We start from the raw sequence: 19,040 nt of genomic DNA, 5'->3' as shown, positions 1-19,040 counted from the left end.
TATTACAGAAGAGTATCCACCATGCACTTGTACTACACTATTATAAATATATTAGAATATAAAGATATACAAACGGAAATAATTATGTATAAATGTAGCTGTAAAATACAAATATAATATAATATAACAACAAACCAGAGTATACTGTTCTGTATCACTACAACATAATAGTTATTACGATGAGTTTGAATTCCCTGTTATTTATTTATCATCCACGCACAAAATTGTCTCAGAAAAAATTGTATCTGTACAATAACCTAACTTTCAGGTATAGAGATGTGTTTTTGACCATCCACAAAACTTGCAGTCATCCGATGTTTAGTACTTTATTACTGTGATTCATGCTTGGTCTTCTATAGCCGACTATACTGTATTGGTTTTCTCATTGTCGAAGTCCGCACGGTTGCCTATAATTGCTTACATCATCTTCACTTGAACTTTTCATAACAACTTGCCCTTTGTCAGGATGATTGTATATTTTGTTCTCTAGATGTAGTTTAGTTTTTTATCAGAAAGATTGTGTATTTTGATCTTTGGATGTCTTTTGGTTTATTTTGTCAAGATTATTATTTTTGTTCTTTAAAAGAAGTCTTTTGGGATGTTTTTGTCAAGATGATTGTATGTTTTGTCTTTTAAATGTTTTTGTAACATTTGTTTTTCTTAGTTTGTTTTGTTATAAACTAGGCCGTCAATTGACTTGTTTCATATGCTCGACTAGGCGGTATGGGTCCATTGGCGGATTCAAGGGGGGTGTAACCCTCACTTTTTTTGGACGATTAATGCATTTGAGTGGGGACATGTGGTTGGAACCCCCTTTTTATCCTGGGTTGGGACCACCCCTTTTTAAATGGCTGGATCCGCTCCTGGGGTTGAAGGCCATACGGTTGCTTATAATTGCTTTCATCCACGTCATTCGAAATTGGAAAGATATTTGTCTCATTGGCAATCGTGCCACATTTCCTTATTTTTACACTCTATTCTCTCTAAAGAAGAAGTAAGCAAAACAAACACATCCGTACTCTATGACTATGCATGTCTCTTCACAAATTATTATTTTTAAAGTACCATGTATAGCCATAAATAAGCCTATAAATATAAATAACATCAGCCCTTTACTCCCTCCCTAAGAAATAAATATAAATACCGTCAACCCTTTACTCCCTCCCTAAGAAAAGAAGATAGGGAGGTAAAAAAGAAAATAGTTGCAACTTACTTAATCAAGAAATCAAAAGGCTTGTAGTATTTTTGATATTTATCATAGTATTATACATCAACAAAACAAATAAAAACAAGAATATGGTTTAAAATACATTTACATAAACATGTAATTTTAAATTTTAAATGTCTTCCTTCTGTGAGGTATCTTCAAATATGAATATATACACATATTTCTAATAATGAAATATCGAGTACAAAAGTACAGTTGAAAAAATCGTTAACGATAAATAAAGTTTTTTCCAAGTTCTAGAAAAATCGCATGGAACTGCTCACATAACAAAGGAAGACAAAGCGTATAGTTTTAAAAGTTTGGTTTACTTCTTGAAGGCATGGAATAAACTTCCGAAGGCCTCGCACCACGGTACTATACAGCAATTCACACACGTAGAATAAATTCTTTGACAAAGTCCACAATTAATTTCAAATATCTTCATGCAGGGTGAAATGATCCAAATATGATAGAAAGCAATGACAGCAAATTCACAGCCCCACTCAGCCGCAATGCAGACACCATAGAATATTGTCAGTATGTTGTAGCAAAGAAGCTTCCAGCAATCGAAACATTTAGCAGATAGTTTCCATACACAGTCAATACTGTGTACTCCATCGGGTTCTCCAAATACATCGTTGAAATGCAAAGTCTGAAAAAAGAAGAAATATATTAAGAATAGAGTATATGTGACTACATGTATTATAAACTCAATTTATACTTCATGTTATTTGTCAAACGTATTTCTGTTTTCATTTTTGTATTGTCTATTGCAATTGTGTGACAAAAAATCAATGTACTGATTATGCCTATGATGGGTCCACTATTGAAAATAAAATCTATCTATCTATCTATCTTTAGTAGTATCCGACTATATAAATATAAGGAGGTGTGGTATGATTGCCAATCTATCCGCTAAAAAAGTTGATGTAAGCAATCATTGGCAACCGTACGGCCTTCAACAATGAAAAACATATCGGCTATAAAAGACACCGACATGAAAAATACGAAACAATTCAATTGAGAAAAAGTAATGCTTTAATTGATAACAAAACAATGCTGAATTTATTATACTCAAGGACAAATTTACCTTGAATTTTATGAATGTATAAAATGTGGAATAAATATACTTGGTTATGAATGGAGTATTTTAAAAGTCAATTTATATTAAAAACGGAGTATCATTTTTTTTTTTTTTTTTTTTTTTGGCAATAATACCGTTATAAAATCATGGATTAATTAGTTCATCGTATACGGTTGACTTTGACTAGTCACATTTACAAAAACAAACATATCAAAAATATTCCAAACTTTCAATAAACCATTAGTAAATCTTGGATGTAGTTGAATAAAAAAATCAACACTGATAGTTGTCGGGCAAATCTCCCTTAAATTTGTTTTACGCTAGTGCCATTTAAAAAGAACTGTGGAATTGCTGTCGTAAGTATTGTCCTCAATAAGGATTCTGTACATGAAAATTGTAGAATATTCTAAAATCTTCTTGTTCTTATTTCGACAATTTGGGCATTAATTTGCTTGTCTTTTAGCCGATTCGTTTGACCTGGTTATTTTTTTCATTTATAAGATGTGGTCCAAGGACACAGTTATCGTCCTTTATAGTCCCTAGTGTAAACAGTGTATAACTTGCATGTTTTATTTGATACACTTTCCCAATTTATTTCTTGATATCAAATGCATGAAATATTAAGTAGGGGGATGTATTTACATGTAAAAAAAAATTGGGTGCTGAATCTTTATGTTAAGTAGTGATTTGGTCCAGTTCAAAAAGGTTAAATTTTATCACGTCTGAAGCTGTCAAATTGAATTTTACACTCCCTTAAATAACACAGAATTGTCAATATTTTGAGTTAGAGCTGGTAGAAGTTTCTATAATTTTGATATTATTTGTCCCACTGGTAGTACACTACTCTGTAAAAATCTTTTTGAGAAAGAGCAGGTGCGATTTTTTTAATTTGAATTTATTGTCTAAAAGAAATGCACTACGAAATAACTGTGTTCTCGGGCCATGTGTACGCGTTTGCATTTGAAGTACATGAATGATTAATCAATTCAAAACTTTTAAAATTTAACAAAAAGTTCGAAAAGTTGGGGAAACAAGTTTTGAAAACTTGGTATCGTTTTGCGATAAATTGAAATTATTTTTTCTACCCGACACTTTCAGTCAGTTATTTTGATTTGAAAATAATTGAATAATTGTTTTAATTAATGAGATAGAAAAAAATGTACCTACCCCTAAATGTGCATTAATTCCATTTGGATCTCTCTCAACCAAATCAATTTCACTACCGATTGTCTTCATTCTGTCAACTTGTGTGTCTTTTCTGGAATTGTTGAACTACCAACATTTGTTAAAGTTTATATACCCAGCCTTTTAATATCTTGCTGACAAGTCAAGGCATGCCAAAGTTGACCACCGGTCAATTAATTGGATGTTTTGATATGCATTTCTTTTCTCTTGTTAACTTATGCCGTCAATTAAGGTACCCTTAATTAGTTCCTTTAACAATGTTTTTTTAGAAACCGAAACAATATATAAAAAAAATATTTAATTAAATTTGTATGATTAATACAAAAAAAGTATATCAATGTCACAACTGAATGAAAATATGTCACGAAATCTAAAAAAAGATTTTCTTGAAAGTATTCTTTTTGGCTTATATTGTCAAATTGCAATGAAATTATCACTCAATTCCCGAATTGTTCCCGACACAAAAAAAGATTCGCAACGAAATATTAAGTAATGAATAGAACTGTGGTGGAAATTTGTCTCATTGGCAATAAAATTACATCTCTGTATTTTTATAGAAAGTCTTTGAGAATCGTTAGAAATCTAATTATCTGTGAACGTTAACTTCTTTGTAAGATGGACTTGTGTAAAATCCACGCTTTTTCTGACTAATTTCAAATTTAAGAATAAACAAGTCAAATTTGTTACTTTTGAAAATCTTGAAATTTTACTTTTTTTTAAACTCGAAATATATCGATTTTCGAAATTTCCCGTTAAGAAAGACCGTGTTTAAGAAAGTCAAAATATCGGGTTAAAATAAAAATTTCAAGTTATAAAAAGTTTAAAGTTCGACTTTCTTTAATCTTGTCTTGTGTGCAGATTTTGCACCTGGCGAATGTGAGAAGCGAAGAAAGATTTGTTTTGTGGGAATTTTGACCCTCAATACTCTTCAAATTCGTAATTTATTGGCCTTTTTAACATTTTTGGATTCGAGCGTCACTGATGATCCTTTGTAGACGAAACGCGTGTCTGGCGTAAATACAAAATTTCATCCTGGTATCTATGATTTTATTTTCAACCACTGGGTATCACCAGCCCAGTAGTCATCATTGCTGTGCTGACATGAATTATCATTGATATCGTCATATTTATAAATCAACTGTTAACAAAACTTTTGAAATTTTGAAATACTAAGACTTTTTTACTTCAGGAATAGATTACCTTTGCTGTACTTAGCAAAACTTTTAGGAATTTTGGTCCCTAATGCTCTTCAACTTCGTACTTGGTATCTATGATGAGTTTATTTCCAGGTTTTACATGGAGTTTCAAATTGATGTGTGATATGTTGGTATACATTTTGTACTTTGTATTTTTTGTTTTTACGATTCACAGTTTGTCTAAAATTACCAGTTCAACCGAGGGAAAAGTTGATAGTTTTGAAAAGATAAATAAAAAAGTTATTTGAACTGAAATTAAGAAATGATCAAAAAGGTAGCATAAACAATATGAATCAAACTATGATGATCCATTAAGGAGGATGTCAAGTTGAGCTTCTCCTGTTTCTGACTTTTTGTCATTGTATTCGGAATCCTCTAAGTTTTATCCATGTAGTGCAATTAAAAATATTCCACGCTAACCCCACTTTTCTTTTCATTTTTTATTACATATAGTTTAAAAGGCATTTTAAAAATCTTATTTATAAAATCCTTGTTATTTTTCATAGTTTTTGAAAGAGAATAGATCCAGATGCTAAATGTGTGAAAATCTTGAAAGAATCGCTTTCCGCTAAAGTTTCCATTTCTATCTGAGATTACTATAACACATGTGTTATAGTAGTCTCAGTTTCTAAATTAAAAAAATGGACCTTTCATTTTTTTTTTTTTTGCTTTATAAGTTTCATAATTTATAAACTTACAATTTTAATCAGGCATTTAAGGTAGCACAATACAAAGATTTTGTTACTCCCAATCAGACAACTTAAAACTGATGTAATTCATTTCATCCTTCTTTATATTTTATAAATGAGGTACCAAAAGAAAGAAGAAAGATTAATCTTTCAAATTGTGATAATTTCATTATGACATAATTATTACATAATTAATTATTATGTAATTAGTTGCTATATTGTGATGTCCACACTTGAATGAATTTAGCTTCTTTGTTCTTCATAGCATCCCAAAATATTTTATATATTCTTGTACAACACAGCTTGACCTCCAAAACTGTGTCTCAGATTTTCAAAAACATCAATAGAACAAATTTTATACCCAATTGAATTTAGTGGTCTCTTATGAATTGATGTTGCAAACTTCATTGAAGATTTATGAGAGAACGAAATACAATAGGAAAAATCTGAGACACAGTTTTGGAGGTCAAACTGTGTTGTGCACGAATCTATAAAATATTTTGGGATGCTATGAATAACAAAGAAGCTAAATTCATTCAAGTATAGACATCACAATATGGCAACTAATTACATAACAATTAATGATGTAATAATTATGTCATAATGAAATTATCACAATTTGAAAGATTGGTCCTTCTTCTTTCTTTTGGTACCTCATTTTTAAAATTTAAAGAAAGATGAGTGGAATTACACCATTTTAAAGATGTCTGATTGGGGATGAAAAATCTTTGTATTGTGCTACCTTAAAAAGCTTGTTATTTTTAAACAGAGAAGTGCAGTGGCGGATCCAGAAATTTACATAAGTGGGGGCCCACTGACTGACCTAAGAGGGGGCTCGCTTCAGTCACGCTTCAATGATTCCCTATATAAGTAACCAAATTTTTTCCCAAAAAGGGGGGGCCCGGGCCCCCTGCCCCCCTAAATCCGCCTCTGAAGTGACCATCCTTGAAACTGGATTTCAAGATGAAATAAGTCGCAAAGAAAGCTTAATTCAACGAAAAATGCTATTTTCCGTCTGCATGTTGTTTGGAGATAATAAGTATTTAAAATAATTTTGACAATAGCACTTGTTTAGTAACTAGATTAATATTAAAATTTACGGAAAAACAATTTAAATTTTCAAGGAAGAACTTATATTTCCCCTTTAAATCCTTAAAGTATTCTATGATCTTATGTATTCCAACTTGAGATAAATAATAGTTTAAAGTAAACTGATTACATTGCATAAGTATTCATTGGACCTTCTTCACATACTCGTGGTAGCGTGATCGCCTTCTGTTGTTTTTTTGTTGTTGCTTTTTAGTCGACTTTTCTCTTTTCTTTATATGTTTGTCCATTACTGAATATCCTCTTTTTTCTCTTAATATTTCAGAATATCTTTGTTCTTTGTTTTTTTGTTTTTTTCCTTTTTGTCACCCTCTATTCTGCACTTTTCGTCCATTATTCTCTATTCTGTATAAAACCAAATCCAGACCCTCATTTACGTTCAGCATGATATCAAACATTTTTTAAACACTTGACAATAATTATTTTTATGCCCCATATATTGGCATTATGTTTTCTGGTCTGTGCGTCCGTCTGTTCGTTCGTTCGTCTGTTCGTCCGTTCGTCACAGGTTAACGTTTTTGGTCGAGGTAGTTTTTGATGAAGTTGGAAGTCCAATCAAGTTTAAACTTAGTACACATGTTCCCAATGATATGATCTTTCTAATTTTAATGCTAAATTAGAGATTCCCACCCCCCCCTTTTTCACGATCCATTGAACATAGAAAATTATAGTGCGAATGGGGCATCTGTGTTTGGCAAGCCGTTTTATTATTTATTCTTACTTCAAGATATCTCATAAACTTTATCAGATATCTAATATAGTTTATAAGATGTCTCATAAATTATATAAGATATCTTGTATACAAAATATTTATAAGATATCTCATACTTTATAAGATATTTTATAAACTTTATAAGATATTTTATAAACTTTATGAGATATCTTACATTATATATAAGATATCTAAAATAACATATTATAAGATATCTTATAAAAATGAAATTGTACAAGATATCTTATATATTAAAGAGATATCTTATATATTATATGAGATATCTTGAAATGCGAATAAATAGTTAAAGGGCTTGCCATATACATGCCTTTGTAATAATATTTCTGTATTTTTGATTTAAAAATTGGAAGTTGAATAATCAAGTACTTTCTCTAATAAAACCTAATAGGCAAATAAACCTTGATGTCTAATATTCTTTAAGATGCATTACAAAACTGTCTGTGACATGTAAAATCATGTTATAAATTGGTTAATTAGATTTATCAGATTAAATAGTCCTGGGAAAAATGTAAACTTGTAAGTGAAAACAATTGAGTGTTATACATATTTAGTTCCAGACCGTACCAGGGTCATATACTAGCAATAAATAGTTATTTGTTCGAGAGAAACATGTCTCGTATCGGATTATATCAAATTAAATTATATTCTCTTTTGCACTGAATTTTCAAAATATTTAATTGTTTATCGCATACTTTATAGTACTATATATATATATATATATATATATATATATATATATATATATATATATATATATATATATATATATATATATATATACAGACATTATTGTCATTATTATCAGGCGTCTATAAAATAAAATTTCAAAAATATATATTTTTTTTTATTGAGAATGTGTCCCCATTGACAAAGATGATGCCCCTGCTTGCAATATAAAGGAACATAACTCAAGAACGATAGTAGTGACGCTACCTAAATTTGTACTTGGTCTGAGGTTTGTGGTAATAAGTATTGTGTATACACGGCCGACACTCGGCTAACCGAGAGTTTGGTCGGTTAATCTATATTGAGTATGCGGCTATATCGGCGGTTGGTCTGTTAATCGGGTTGGCTAAAGTCTGTTAATCAGGTGTTATCGAGAAAATCATTGCAAGGTCAGTATGTTTCATTGTATAACTTTTTAATTATATTTATATCATAAAAACTATTCATGTCTGACAAAACGATTTGGAGTACTGAATCCAGTGGTGTAATTATTTTTTTTTCTAGCTTCAATAAACGATCTATAAAATGAAAAGGCGAGTTACTCATCAGTAAATTTATACACATTTTACACACACAAAATGTACACAAAAATGACAAGTTGGTTGAGTTTACTTGCATGCAATATTTTGAACATCGAAAAAAGACAGGCATTATGTTTGTTTACCATATTAACATCAATATGTGAAAAATCTACACGAAAAACTGTATTTTGGTGACATAAATCAATTTTTGATAAAAATGTGGTCTGTTAATGGGTCGGATGTATAAAACTCGGTCTGTTAATTGGTCTGTTAAGAGTTATGAATGACATTACAAGAATAATTTAATTACTATATGGGGTGTTATCTGAATAAAGGGATAGACTCAAGATTAGTGGCTAGAATATATGGAAACAACACATGAACAATGAAACATAAGTTTAGACAATGGAATCTGAAAATTGATAGAAATGGTTTCAAAAAGTGTAATATCAAAGTAATATTAATTTCAAAAGACAATACATACCGGAAATAAACTCCTCATCGATGCCAGGATTGAAATTTTATATTTACGCCTTATATTTACGCCAGACACGCGTTTCGTCTACGAAAAACTCATCAGTGACGAAAAAAATGTTTAAAAGGCCAAATAAAATACGAAGTTGAAAAGCATTGAGGAAACACAACTAATACCGTCGTCACACATCAGCGTATAGCACTGGCGTGTTCAAAATCATTTACGCTGCCAATACGCTAGTAATTTTGGATGCATTTAACCTGTCAATCATATTTGTAACGTGTGCAAAACGAGCTTTAAGCGTGTATTGGGCGTACTAGAAACGTATGTTGGCGTATGTTGTATGTTTTTTATGGTGCATACAAATTTCCTGGGATTGTAGCGTTCATCAAGCGTATTTACTTTCCTTCATTGGCTAGAGGAATAGGGGGAGGGTTGATATCTCATAAACATGTTTATCCCCGCCGCAATTTTGCGCCTGTCCCAAGTCAGGAGCCTCTGGCCTTTGTTAGTCTTGTGTGGTCTAGTATACATATTTTTTAAGGGGCCAGCTGAAGGACACCTACGGGTGCGGGAGTTTCTCTCTACATTGAAGACCCATTGTTGGCCTTGGCCTGCTCTATGGTCGGGTTGTTGTCGCTTTGACACATTCCCCATTTCCTTTCTCAATTTTACTTTTGTATTTCGACGTACTACAAACTTATGCAACGCGCTTTGAACGATTGCTTTTGACGTTAAGCACGATATTGCGTCTCAAATGGTAACGTCAATTTCTTACGGCGATTAATGATTATTTGGGATAAGTTTTTTTATTTTGCTTGTAAATTTTGTTTTGCATATCAATATGGATACTTCTTAATGATTAGTTGTACTAAATATGCATGAAATATTTCCCACTGAAAGTAACGTAAGCAACACACAACAAAATATATCGTACTTGGGTTATGCATAAATCTATATGAAATGAGAAGATATATATACGGTATGATGAGTGCCAATGAGACAACTCTCTACCAGAGACCAATTGACATAAAACTTAATAAAATGCAATGTTTCCCCATTTAGATCCGAAAAGGAGGAAGATATATATTTTGCTTTACTATAAAAAGTTTGTCGGGAATTACAAGTTAAACGGGTCTTGCTTATAAAATTCAATTTACTAATAGCGGTACAATTAGATTAAAAAATGAAACGATTGTCAGAAATAAAAGGTTATTTATAATTCATCTCATATACATTATTTACAAGCTTTGTATGATGTGGAGAGGTGTATATAGCCAATGGCCCGCTTTAGGCCCAATTTCATTTTTACTTTCAAGTTCTATACATATAAATCTTATTGCAGAGAAATTTTTAAAAAATCGAAGTTTTATACGCTTCCCAAATTTGAAAATTTGAAAAAGAGGATTTTTTTATCCTCTCGTGATACTAACTTTTTCACAACTTAAGAACCTCATCTAAACGAACAACCCCAGTCATCGGATTTTTTTTTTAATACTTTGTGGTCCTATTGATAGTATCTGACCATCAAGAACATTCTGTCTCAGGATATATACAGACGGCGATCCACCATAAATAGCGTTCCCCGAATAGACAATTAACGTTGAAAACGTATGAAAATCGTCCAGTGGACAAACTTGCAAGACATTTCATTTCTTTGAAAACGAAGTCGTTTTGACTACGCAAATTATTAGCAACTATGTAGCTGTTTTGCAAAGTTAAAGCAGAATTACGGAAAAGCACTATGTAGCATGCAACTAATCTAATTTTTCAATGAATAGCGTCGCAAATGCCAATTTATTTGTAAAAAGCGGCAAAATCCGACATTGGACATCTTGCAAGACATTGAAGCCGTTACATTTTTATATGAAGTGTGAGTGCTGCAAAAATTCGATTCTGATATGGTCTGTGTATGTACATTTGTTAGCATAATTTTCACAAACGAAATATCATATAATCTTATATTTTAAAACCAATAAATTTTGATAACTTAACATTTTCCAAAATCTGACCATAATGACCACTATTTGTTTTTACCAAAAAATAGCGTTGATCGTTACAGGAACGCATATTCAGTAATATTGTAATACGTTATATACGAAGCATATCATTCATTTGAATTTTCGTTGATATAACACTGTTTTGAAGAACACAAACACCCCTGCTAAAGTTATTATGCGTATAGTCTGTTACGTCTGATACGCATATTTTTGACGTTTTGTCAATATGTTGTCCTTATTGTACAGGGGCGGATGCAGGAATTTTCGAAAGGGGGGGTGCTAACCCAGGGCACCCAGGGCAAAGGGGGGGTGCAAAACATATGTCCCGATACAAATGCATTGATCGGCAAAAATAAAGGGGGGGGTGCGCACCCCCGGAACCCCCCCCCCCCCTGGATCCGCCACTGTTGTAGACTATGGTAAAGTATGATAAAACAATTTGCACTTTTTTTCGAAATAGTATTTACCTGTCTAGTCTATGGATATAAGTTTTATATATCTTAACTGTTATGATTTTATAGAAAAGCTGTTTATTAGTGTGGACTTGTTAAATACACAGTATTGACGCAATAACGTGCGTAACGTCTATTACGCGTTCCTATGGCATGCAACTAACGTATATTGTCAATTTTCTCTGTACGTTTGGTGCACGCCGGTCTATACGCCAATGTGTGACGCCGGCATAAGGTAATCTATTCCTGAGGTAGAAAAGCCTTAGTATTTCAAAGAAAACGCATGGAATTTAACCAGCTGCATTGCAACACATGACAGATTCATAGATGTTACAGACTTTGAACAGACAAAAAAAAATAAGGCTGATTGAGAACTTGGCGTAAATAATAAATTCGTGCGAATTCGAGCGGCCAATCAGTCCATATAACGCTATATTGAAGTGACAAACCCCTTAATGAAATGCAAAGAAATAAAATTAAAATAAAAGTTCTCTTTCTATAAGGATACTGTTGCACCGTATTGTAATTTTTTCGTCACAAGTACATCTCATTTTTTTCAATGTGAAAATATAAACTCTCTGAGTATAAACTAAAGGTAGTAAGACTATTGTCGTGGCTAAATAACTCTTAACTGACACGATTTAAATTGTCCAACCCATTAACAGACTGTATTCCCCTAATATTCATTAAAATGTGGTATTACTCAACTTATATAACAATTATGAAATATTTATCAATGACAATTATTTTTTTAGAACCAAATTACAATTTATGTCCTTTAAATCATATATAAAAATGTTTTTTAGCCTTTTATTCAAATTATTGCTATGCGTACAAGCATAAAAACTACATACTTGCGAGACGCCTATTCGTTTTACTTAAAACTGTGCAGGCTATGCACTTTTTTTACTGTTGGAAAATGTTCTATGATAGATATCATTTTGTCCGACACTTTTCTTTTTTTGATGTGGTTCTCATAATATAGCAAAAATCTGTATATTTAACAGAGTTTAACATTAAATTGTGAGTTTTACTCTTAACAGACGTATAACCAACCCGATTAACAGACCAACCGCCGAGATAGCCGCATACTCAATATAGATGAACCGACCAAACTCTCGGTTAGCCGAGTGTCGGCCGTGGTATAGGTCTCATAATGTTTGGTTGGGATAAACTTAAGTTACAAAACAGAAACTAAATTTGGCATTGGTTTCCATTTATTAAGGGGCATAACATTAAAATGGAGAAAGTGATGTCACCAAATTCAACTTGATCTAAAATTTGTGGTAAAAAGCATTGTGTATAAGTTTCATAACATTTGGTTGAGGCAACTAAAGTGAGAGAACAGAAACATGTTTTCCATTTATTAAGGGGCATAACTTGTGAATGGTTAGAGGAACACCACCAAAATTCTAATTTAATCTGTGTTTAGTCAGTGGTAATAAGCATTGTGCATATGTTTCACAACATTTGGTTGAGACAAACTTAGGTAAGAGAACAGAAAACTAAAAACTTTTGCAATTTTTCCATTTATAAAGGGCATAACTGTAGAACAGTTATAGTGACCCCACAAAAATTCCAAATTGATCTGTGTTTTGTGGTAATAAGCATTGTGTATAAGTTTCATAACATTTGGTTGAGGCAAACTCAAGTTCGAGAACAGAAACCAATTTTGGGACGTATGTACAGATGGACAAGGGTAAAACTTAATTCCCCCCACGGCTACAGTGGGGGCATAAATAAAGTAAGAACTTATCTTACCTTGTTATGGGGATTTATCAACTCTGATACAATGCTTTATTTTTCTATACATGTACAAACGAAGAAAAAACAGAGTTGATATTGCCAAAAAGGACCAAAAGTAAAACAAAACCCGGACAAGGGGTTAGGGCAAAATAATCTAACCACAATGACACCCTTTCCTCTTTCTAAAAAAAAAGTGGATCCACACTTGATATTGTGTGTGAAGATATTACTCTATGCAATTCAAAGCATTTATAGCTATTTTTGAAAACCATATTTTTACCACAAGATGTATATGTTTAATTGGATTGCTGTCTCATTGGTGCATAACTAACATCATTTAATTCTTACATGACATTTAAGGTAATGTTTTGAATTATTGATAATGCACATACAACATTTTATTTCCTTTCACAGAGGTTCATATATATGGTCCAATTAGGTCATCTACAGAATAAATACTGAGGTTGTGTGTTCGACTCCTGCAAGTTGCATGTTCTATCACCACCAATCTTAATTGACTAGGATGGTCGGTTTTACTGCCAAAGGTTGGTTGTTTTATCCAGGTACTCTTGCAAACTAACTGCCATAATATAGGCAATAGTGCTGAAGGTGATTTTAAGCAGCAGCATCATGTGTTTTACTAATCCTCATTAATTTCAATTATCCAATGGTTTATGTATTTCCATGCATCATTTTTATAATAGTAAATAAAACATCCAACTCTTGTTTTGTAACCTTTATTTAATGTAAATAAATACTTTTAGTATCTAAGCTACATTAATTAAATATAAATAAAAAGTTCCTGCAACAAGTACGAATTATAGTATAACAGTAAAATGCTTAGTATGAATACTCAGTAAGTAAAGTTTTGAAACATATATCTTCATTAAAAAAAATAAACCAAAAATTTTAAATTTTTTAAATAAATTTTGGTTCAATGAAAATTGCATCTTCTTCATATGGTTATTTCTTTTTGTTTTAATCTGAAAATTATTTTACTGTCTTGTTATGAAGAATAATATATGTTTGAAAAATAAATTATAAAATCAAAAAGAATTGTTGCCAAACTTTATTAGTCGGGATATAAGTTTATTTCTAATGTAAATGCTATCATCACAAAACTTCTGCATGTCAAAAGTTTGTTTCAGATCTTCCTCTTTTAAGGTTTCAATGTTATGATTAATTAAGCATTTAAAATTATAATTATTAACAGATTTTTGTTCGATTTTCTGATGGCGAAGACGAAAGTGAAATTATTTTTTGTACATGTTGATAAATTCAGAGCAAATAGAAAAGAAATATGCCAATTATAGATTACACAAAGGCAATATGAAAATAAAAAATAGTTTTTCTCTTGAATATCAATCAATAAATTATTAGATTTGTAAAAACACTTTTCTGGATTAATCTTCATCAAAAGATTGAACTATTAATTTGTGGAATATTATAATCTCCTCATGCATTAAACATAGACAACTAGTTAAGAATAAAAAAAAAGCATTCCCCCCAAAAAGTCTACTAACAAGAAGTGTGCATTTTCAAAAGAATATCTATATATCTTGCTGTCTGGACAAGCCTAAAAATTACCGAAATAAAATAGCAGTTGTAGATCTCCTGGTCTGTAGAACAATCAGTACAAAGTTGGTTGATATCTATTTAGCCTTTTTCAAGTAGAACTTATTATAAATGTGTGGCAAAGACAGGTACAAATTGAAGGAGACACAGTCAAAATAAAATATTAATAAAAAATAGCAAAAAAAGTGACATTTAAACTGTTACGAAACATGATTTCCTCTGCAATTTGTCAAATCAACAAAAACTGAATGTACCCATATTGAATTTTAAAAATGATAAAATTTCAGCATATATTGTTAAGAAATACAGGAAGAATCGTCAAGAAACTTAAAAGTCCCAAATATATCTATAGATAAGACTGAGCATTACTCTTAAACAGCATATAAGTCAAATCTTTGATTAATAAACATTAAAATGTCAAGTTTCAGAAAATAAGGGGACACGACTATTGAATAGTCTGCTAAAATCAAATTAAAATCTATAAATCTTGTAAAAATTGTAAGAATTAGTCTGTACTTTAAGCGTCCTATCAAATTGAAAACCGCCCCAAAAAGTCATTGTTTTTTTAAGATAAAAAAGGGCTATAATCTTGAACAATAAGTGTTGAATTTCCCAATATTGATCTTGATCTACATTAATTTTTTTTAGCATGGACATTGGAATTGTGTACTGAATATATTCTATATAATTGTTGTTAACCAGAAGTTCTTCAGTCAGAAACCTCTATGAAAAAAATCTTTACTGGTATTTAAAATATAATTAAGTGCAAAAACTCTTGAATCGTTAATGTCAAACCTATCAAATTGAATATTTTCATGATCAAATGAGTTAATACATGAAATATATGAGAAAACTTAACTTGCTGCAATTCCCTCTTTTTCTATTATTTTTTATAAACCAACTAAAACATCCGAGATCAAAAACAATTTATTTTTTATATAACCATGGTTTCTTCTATTTTAAAAATTTAATTACAAAACACACTTTTCAGTTCTTGTGGTAATATCTAAAATATGACTGAAATATACTTGGTACATTCCATATTAAGGTTCAATAGTTTAGTAGCTTACACAATGCAAACTTTTTTTACATGACCCAGAACAATCATGCATCTTGTGTATATGTCCTACATTCATTACAGAACATACATCAGTGTTAAAATTTGAGATATTACATCTTTCTTATACAAAAGCATTAATTATTTAATTTCAAAATAGTATTCATTGCAGTAGTTCCTCTGTTATTAAATAATCACACATAGGAAGCAATAGGTATTTTTCAGTCCCATTCTTCATCCTGAGCATCATCCCCTTCCTCGTCATTATTTTGATTATCCCCTTCATTCTGAGGATTTTCAAATGGGTGTTCTACAGGTCTGATGTTATTTAGTAAGTCTCTCATTGCACCCATTAATACCACCATTCCTTGTCGCAGATTTTGTGCCCCACCCTCTGCCCCCTGGGCTGGTTGAACTGGTGCTGCAGGCTCCTACAAAATATTAAACATATGTTTGCTTAATGATTAAATACAGGTGAGTTTTTATCAGTTACAGTTATAAAACAATTGGAGTATAAGAACCTGCTGATTGTTTAATGGAATCTCAGACTGCAATAAACTTAAATATGAAATCTTCTTTGAGATAGTAAATCATAATAAGAGGATGCTTTCCCTAAACCAATTTTTTTTGTATGTTCTTTTTAATGCACGTCTTATATATATACATCATAGACTTCTGCAATTTAGCCATATGACCTCTTAGAGTACCTTACTTCTTTAAGACAGTAAAATTTATCATAGTTTATGGAAAGACACTTTTCAATAATAAATTTTCCATTGAAGGAATGACTGTAATACTTTTTCTTTCTATGGAGAAATAACATCAAAAATGTGGTGCACACTGAATAACATGCATAGCAGGTTATTTTAAAGTGCGAACCCCATTTTTGATGTTATTTCGAATAGATAAAAAAATGTTATAGTCATTTCTTATAATTGAATTCTAAATTCCATATAAAGCCAGAGTAATAAACATTGATGACATCATGGTCACATGACAAAATTATGAGCTGATAGACTAAACAGTGTCAGCCAATCAGAAGACATGTTACATCCAAAATAAACTTATTTTGCTATACATTTAACAAGCAAAGTGTAAAGCCAAAAATATACTCACATCAAGGTTAAAGTTAGGCATCAGTGATCTAAAAAAGTTTGTTAATGTGCTACTTTCTTGATTTATTCTTCTTGTCCTGAAAAATAAAACAGTTCATTATAAAATGAACAAACATCACAACGTCATCTTAAAAACTTAGAGTACATATAATCAATGTATAATCACATAAATATGGGATTCATTTGTTTTTTTTCACAACATTAAAATAGAGGCTCTCAAGGGCCTGTATCGCTCACCTGACTTTTCTTGGGTTTTTGAAATTATATATAAAAAAAAATTTGGCTACAAAGTAACAACACTTGGCCAGCACCTCAAAGGGAAAGGAACAAACATGTTTGGTTTCATTCAATTCAGTGGTTCTCTAAAAGAAGAAATTTGTATGTATTTTCCATAGGATCCTATGTTAAACTAAGTTCCCCGTTGGAGGCCATCTTGGATGATGGATCGGCTACAAAGTAACAAAACTTGGTCAGCACCTCATAAGGAACATTCATGCTATGTTTGGTTTCAGTCCATTCAGTGGTTCTCTAAAAGAAGTCATTTGTATGTATTTTCCATATGGTCCTATGTTAAACTAAGTCCCCCGCTGGCGGACATCTTGGATGATGGATCTGCTACAAAGTAACAACACTTGGTCAGCACCTCATAAGGAACATTCATCCCATGTTTGGTTTCATTCTATTCAGTGGTTCTCTAGAAAATGTAAAAAGTTAACGACGATGACGACGACGGACGACAGACGCCAAGTGATGAGAAAAGCTCAATTGGCCCTTTGGACCAGGTGAGCTAAAAATGATTTCACAATATTTACGTGAATATGAATTACAAGAAACTCTTCCCTTTGCTGTCTTTAATTCTGTACACATGCAGTCCTCGAAAAAAAAAGTCCATCCAAGAACTCAAATGTTATGATTACTTCTCTTTATAATCGCTGAAATGACTCTACAACTCAGAACCATTAATATACAACTCGAACTTAAAAAAACATTTTAACAAAAAATTGACACAAAATAGTGTTTGACGTTACGAAACAATTTTTTTTCGAAAAATGTCAAATTAATTCATGACAAAAAAAAAACTGGATGCGTTTTGTTATTTGATTTTGCCATGTGATTATGGACTTTCCGAATTGATTTTCCTCTAAGTTCAGTATTTTTGTGATTTTACTTTTTGCTTGTGCTAAAAAGAGTCATGTTATACAGAAGCGCAACAAAAGAATAATTCAGTACTGAAAGTGTTAATTAAATGAGGTGTACATGCCTCATTGCCTCTTCAATCAATGTGAACACAAAATTGTGAAAATATTGACTGATTTTTGTAAAGGTGCTGCTAACTAATTTTACAAATATTCACAGTTTCACTTACCTTTGTGGTGACTGATAGGCTGCTATAGAATCGGTTGGAGGTAAGGGGTCATAGCTGACTACAGTTGTATTAGCCAAATCCTGTAATATAATTCACATATAATTTAATCAGCAAATTAAGCTTGACATCAACTATCAGGAAGCTCTGAATCAAAGTTCCTTCAGAAAAAAAAATGAAAAAAATTACATACATGGCCAGATGGCTTCACATAATACAAGTTATAAGTATTCAGTAGCTAGAAGTTGACAAGTATTGGATGTGAAATCCCATTAAATAATAAAGCATGCATTTCATATGAAACTTGATACCATATTTCAGAGAGTCCTGCTTAACTTTTGTGGCACTCTGAATCATAGTTCATGAGAAATATGTGACAAAAAATTCATACATTGCCATTATGTGTAAGACCAATGGAGGCATGCATGCTCACATGAAGATTGATCGCAAAATTACCTGATAAAAAAATCAGGAAATTCTTATTTTAGCAACTGTTACATGGAATAGACACTACCAAGAATGGAAATAGGTAAACTAGTATCCCCTCCTGGAGCAGGTATAATTAGATGGAAATTAAAGTTATACCTGTGGAAGAGCAGCTGTAGCATCTTTGATTTCGGAAAGTAATATATGACGTAAAATATTTCTGGGTGTCCCTTGATACCGTGTTTTCCTTCTGTAACAAAATAGAAATGATTTGTTTAACATGCATTATTACTTCAATTTGTTATTAACCTTTAAACCTGTTGTTTGTGTACACAAATAAATCAGAGAGTAGCTATTACAATCCAAAAAGGAAGAAACAACCA

General features: G+C 31.5%; 1 protein-coding gene across 1 annotated transcript in view; it reads right to left on the bottom strand.

The window, feature by feature from the left end:
- Nucleotides 1-13,842: 13,842 nt before the first annotated feature.
- Nucleotides 13,843-19,040, bottom strand: part of LOC143080393 (ribosome quality control complex subunit TCF25-like) — a 32,053-nt gene continuing 26,855 nt past the window's right edge. Inside the window, exons 13-16 of the mRNA XM_076256227.1 lie at nucleotides 18,817-18,907; nucleotides 18,235-18,314; nucleotides 16,870-16,945; nucleotides 13,843-16,184 (exon numbers count right to left, since the gene is read on the bottom strand). Of these exons, the coding sequence (XP_076112342.1) occupies nucleotides 15,975-16,184; nucleotides 16,870-16,945; nucleotides 18,235-18,314; nucleotides 18,817-18,907 (457 nt within the window). The 3' untranslated portion in view covers nucleotides 13,843-15,974. The remainder of the gene's footprint in view (nucleotides 16,185-16,869; nucleotides 16,946-18,234; nucleotides 18,315-18,816; nucleotides 18,908-19,040) is intronic.

The sequence above is a fragment of the Mytilus galloprovincialis genome, chromosome 6 (genome assembly GCF_965363235.1).
Source record: "Mytilus galloprovincialis chromosome 6, xbMytGall1.hap1.1, whole genome shotgun sequence".
Lineage (NCBI taxonomy): Eukaryota > Metazoa > Mollusca > Bivalvia > Mytilida > Mytilidae > Mytilus > Mytilus galloprovincialis.
Note: the sequence above shows the minus strand (reverse complement) of the source record. Positions and strands in the feature narration are given on the sequence as shown.